We start from the raw sequence: 4,967 nt of genomic DNA on the forward strand, positions 1-4,967 counted from the left end.
GCTCCTCCGCCTTTTATTGCAGCAATAAATAACAGGCAGGGCCCCCGCGGCGGGGGCGGTCCCGAGGCCTCCACACTTGGGGGGGGCAGGGGGGGTATTTTCTTTTTTAAAGGGGGGGGAGAAGGGGGCGAAGCTTCTGCAGCGGGGGGCGAGGCGGAGGGCTGAGAACGGGCGGCGCTCGTGGCCCGGGCGGCTACTTGGTGTGCTTGACGCTCTGCTCCTGCTGGCGGATGATGTGGGCGATGGGGCTGGCGATGCCGCCGATGAGGGTCCAGTACTCCTCGAAGCTGATGCGCCCGTCCTTGTTCTCGTCCAGGTCGCAGATGAGCTTGTCGGCCGCCCGCTTGTTGCCGGTGTCCTGCGGCCGCGCGGGGACGGAGGGAGGGAAGCGGAGAGGCTCGGCCGGCGGCTCCCGGCGGCCGGCACGGCCCCCCGCGCGCGCCCTGGGCGCATGCTCGTGCACCCCATGGGCGGGCACCCCATGGGTGGGCACCCCGTGGATCCCATCGACAGACATCCCGTGCATTCCATGGGTGGGCACCCCACGGATCCCACAGCCAGGCACCCCGTGCACCCCATGGGTGGGCACCCCATGCATCCTGCGGACAGGGATCCCGTGCATCCTGCAGACAGGAATCCCATGCATCCCATGGGGGGGCAACCTGTGCATCCCATGGGGGTTACCCCATGCATCCCGTGGAGAGGCACCCCATGTATCCCATGGGTGGGCACCCCGTGCATCCCATGGCGGGCTGCCCCGTGCATCCCATGGGGGGGTACCCCCATGCATCCCGTGGAGAGGCACCCTGTGTGCCCCACCACCAGGCACCCCGTGCACCCGCGGCCCCGCGCCTCACCGTCAGCATGTGGTTGAGCTCGCGGCTGAGCATCTTGCGGAAATCCTTCTTGCTGATGCGCCGCGGCTTGCGGCAGCAGCAGCAGCGGCTCGAGTACTTGTCAAAGTTGTTCACCAGCACCTGCACGGCCCATTCCAGCTCCGTGCCCTCGGCCATCGCCGCCGCCTGCCGGGAGGCTCAGCCTTAGCCCCCGCGCTGCATTGGGGGCTTGCGCCCCCCACCCCGGCCCCATCGCTGCCCCAMGTGTCCCCCCTGTGCCGCGGATGCCCACACATGGGTGCTGCGCTCCTGATTATGGCCCCCATAGCACCCGCTCCCGGCGGCCCCAGCCCAGCGCTTATTAGCCAGGAATGGGGCTGGGAGCGGTGGCAGGTCAGGAATTACCGGCTGGTTCTCCCCGCCGCCCCCRGCTCCGGCCTCATCCGCAGGGATTTTTACCTGCTCCTGCTGGCCACACCGGGAAGCCCTTTCCTAGGGATAGGCTTGGCAGGATGGAGCCGAGCCCGGAGCCGGCACCGGATCCCGGCAGGATGCGGGCTGACGGGAAGGGGAACTGCGTGGCCTGGCCTGGCCTTGGCGCTTTCCTGTGCTCGCAGAGCTTGGGAACTCGGGAACACCGTCCCGGGCCCAGCGGCACCACGAACGACCCGACCGGTGGGGATTGGGACCCTCGTCCCAGCGGGGATCCTCATGGAGGCTGGATGGCCCCGCTCCCCACGCGCCCAGCCCATCCCCACGGCGTCCCGGCCGCGCTGCGGCGGGGGCGAAGCCGCGMGGCAGGGCAAGCCGGGGCTCGCCGGCACCTCCGCGGCAGCGCCCCTGCTCCATCTGCCTGTCCTTCCATGCCAAAGCCAGCGGCTGGAGCGGGATGACGGGGACGGAGTGGGGAAAGGGCCCCTTTTTGTGGAGGCCGGCGGGGTSGGCCAGTGCCGGTGGGAGAGCCGGGGCGTTTGCGGCTCCTCGCGTGCAGGAGACCCCACGTTCCTCGGGAGACCCTGGAGTGCTCCGCGCCYGCTTCCCCCGCTGCTTCCCGCCCGGCTCCCACCCAGCTCCGACGTGTTCGCTCCCGTCCCGCTGTGCCGGAGGCCGCTGCAGCACCCGCTGCTCCCAGTCCGCCCCTCACCCCGGGGCCATTCCCATTCCCAGCACTGGCCTCACCTGGGGGGTCCCGCTCTGCGCGTCCCTGCGCTGCCGCCTGCCTCCGGACGGGCACCACGGGCGCCGCTCTGGCCTCACCTCGCACCCATAGCGCGGCGCCCGGCCGCCTTTAAAGAGGCTCCCGCCCTCCCCGGCGCCCTGACGCTGCCGGGGCGTTCCCGGCGCCGCTCACCTGCAGCCCCGATTGCAACACGCGCCCGGGCGCAGGGCAGAGCCCCCCGCGCAGCCCCCCGGCCCCTGCGCCATCCCTTCGCCCTCCCTGAGGACGTTTCCAWCCCTGGGCCCCGTTTGCAGCCCCTTGGCAGCCGCCTCTGCTCTTTGCGGCCCCTCCAGGCCGCCCGCAGCCCCCCGGGCTGGTGCACGTGCCAAGCTATTCCTGGGGGCATCGCTTGCAACTCAGAGGAGCAGTTTGGAGGGCAGGGAACCTCCCTGAATCCCAGGAAAACCAGGGACACGCTGTCACAGAGAGGGCCTTGGCAGCCGGTGGCCCTGGGGCGGCCCCCCGCCGGGGCCGGCAGCTCCGGGTGCTCGCAACCCTCATTAATTATTCCCGGCAAATTGCAGCCCTGCGCGTCGGCCGGGGCGCGAGCCGCGATGCCGAGATTAGCCGCGGCGCCACAGGGAGCCACGTGGTTAACGGGGCGGGACGGGAGGCTGCCATGCGGGCAGGGGCCGGAGCGCCGCGCAAGACGCCCCCGATCCCGGTGGGAGCGAGCGCGGCGCCGGCTCCGGTGCCGCTGTTGCCGCAAGAGCGCGGGAGGGCGGGAATCCCAGCCGGCCCCCGCGGGCGACACCTCAGCCTGACTCACGCTGTCATTACCTGCCCGCGGCCGGCGGATGTCACAACCCAGCCAGGCCCTTATTTTTACGGGGCACCCAGGGCGGGTTTCAGCACCCGGCATGGCCACAGCCGCTGCGATCCGGGCTCCCCGGCGCCGCGGGGGCACCCCGGGGCGTGCGAGCACCGCAGTGGGAGCTGGATGCGCCGTGGTGGGGGCTGCATGCGGCATGGTGGGAGCTGGATGCGCCACGGTGGCATCTGGATGTGCCGTGGTGGGAGCTGGAGGTACCACAATGGGATGTGGATGGATCATGGTGGGATCTGGATGCACCATGGTGGGATCCAGATGAGCCGTGGTGGGATCTGGATGTGCCATGGTGGGATCTGGATGTGCCATGGTGGGATCTGGATGCAATGTGGTGGGATCCAGATGAGCCATGGTGGGATCTGGAGGCACCATGGGGCGACCTGGTTGCATCGTGGTGGGATCTGGTTGCACCATGGCGGGATCTGGATGCACCATGGTGGGAGCTGCACGGACCACGTGGAGCACACGCGGGACGCGGGACCTCTCCCAGTTGCTCCCCCTCTCCCAGCACGCGGGGCGCAGCGGGCTGAGCCACCCCCGCGTCTCCAAGGCCTTCCCACCCACCACAGCTCATTCCGGTGGCTGCCTCACGCCGCGGGAATCGCCCTGCTCCCCGCGTCACCCTGGGAGCGGCCGCCCGGCCGGAACCCGGGCCCGGGAGTCCCCTCCACTCCCACGGGCCCACGGGTGGCCTCTCCTCTCCCGCCTGACACATTTCCTGCCTCCCATTAAGGCCGCGCCACTCCTTCCCGCCTCATTTCCATGCGCTCATTCCCGAGGCCGGCCTCACAAATACTCGGCCTCCTTGTGCAACCCCGGCCCAGGGGCCGGAGGCGGCCGCCAGCGCCGGCTCCCGGCTCCGTCCCGCGCCATCCGTGGGGGCGCCGGCCCCTTCCCGCCGCTCCTTCCGTCATCGGACACCGCTGGAGCGGGGCGACGAGGTCCCGCTAACGAGGCCGCGGCCTCCACAGCGCAAATCCGGCCGTGATTTTCCCGCCGGCCTCCCAGGTGCCGCTGGGGTCACATGCGGCCTGTGCACCCGATGAGCACCCGCAGCACCCAGTGAGCACCCCTAACATCCTATGACACCCAGTGAGCACCCACAGCACCCAGCGAGCACCTAGTGAGCACCCGCAGCACCCAGTGAGCATCCCAACACCCTGTGAACATCCGGTGAGCACCCACAGCACCCAGTGAGCACCCTAACACCCTGTAAATACCCAGTGACCACCTCCAGCACCCAGTGAGCACTCCAGCACCCTGTGAACACCCAGGGAGCACCCGCAGCACCCTGTAAGCACCCCAGCACCCTGTGAACACCCAGGGAGCACCCGCAGCACCCTGTGAGCACCCCAGCACCCTGTGAACACCCCAACACCCTGTGAACATCCAGTGAGCACCTGCAGCAAGCTGTGAGCACCCCTAAGCCCCTGTGAACAGCCAGTGATCACCCGCAGCACCCTGTGCACACCCCAGCACCCTGGGAACATCCAGGGAGCACCTGCAGCACCCAGTGACCACCTCTAACACCCCGTGACGCCCAGTGACCACCCCTAACACCCTGTGAACACCCAGTGAGCACCTGCAGCACCCAGTGACCACCCCTAACCCCCTGTGAACACCCAGTGACCACCTCCAGCACCCGGTGAGCACTCCAGCACCCTGTGACACCCAGTGACCACCCACAGCACCCAGTGAGCATCCCAACACCCTGTGAACACCCAGTGACCACCCRCAGCACCCAGTGAGCATCCCAGCACCCTGTGAACACCCAGGGAGCACCCGCAGCACCCTGTGAGCATCCCAGCACCCTGTGAACAACCAGTGAGCACCCGCAGCACCCTGTGAGCACCCCAGCACTCTGTGAACACCCCAACACCCTGTGAACATCCAGTGAGCACCCTCAGCACCCAGTGACCACCCCAGCACCCTATGAACAGCCAGTGACCACCACTAACGCCCTGTGAACACCCAGTGAGCATCCGCAGCACCGTGGCACCCTGGCAGCGCCCTGTGCACACCCGCAGCACCCAGGGAACACCCACAACACCCCCCATACACCCACAGCACCCAGGGAACACCC

General features: G+C 69.1%; 1 protein-coding gene across 1 annotated transcript; it reads right to left on the bottom strand.

Annotated features, from left to right (window-relative positions):
- Positions 1-193: 193 nt before the first annotated feature.
- Positions 194-1,339, bottom strand: S100A16 (S100 calcium binding protein A16). Its single transcript, XM_026047264.1, has 3 exons — positions 1,296-1,339; positions 858-1,022; positions 194-358 (listed from the first exon to the last, which is right to left on the bottom strand). The coding sequence occupies exons 2-3, from the start codon at positions 1,011-1,013 to the stop codon at positions 194-196; spliced, it is 321 nt and encodes a 106-aa protein (XP_025903049.1). The 5' UTR covers positions 1,014-1,022; positions 1,296-1,339.
- Between the last annotated feature and the right edge of the window lie 3,628 nt (positions 1,340-4,967).

The sequence above is a fragment of the Nothoprocta perdicaria genome, unplaced genomic scaffold, assembly GCF_003342845.1.
Source record: "Nothoprocta perdicaria isolate Ctin4 unplaced genomic scaffold, notPer1 scaffold_485, whole genome shotgun sequence".
Taxonomy (NCBI): Eukaryota; Metazoa; Chordata; class Aves; order Tinamiformes; family Tinamidae; genus Nothoprocta; species Nothoprocta perdicaria.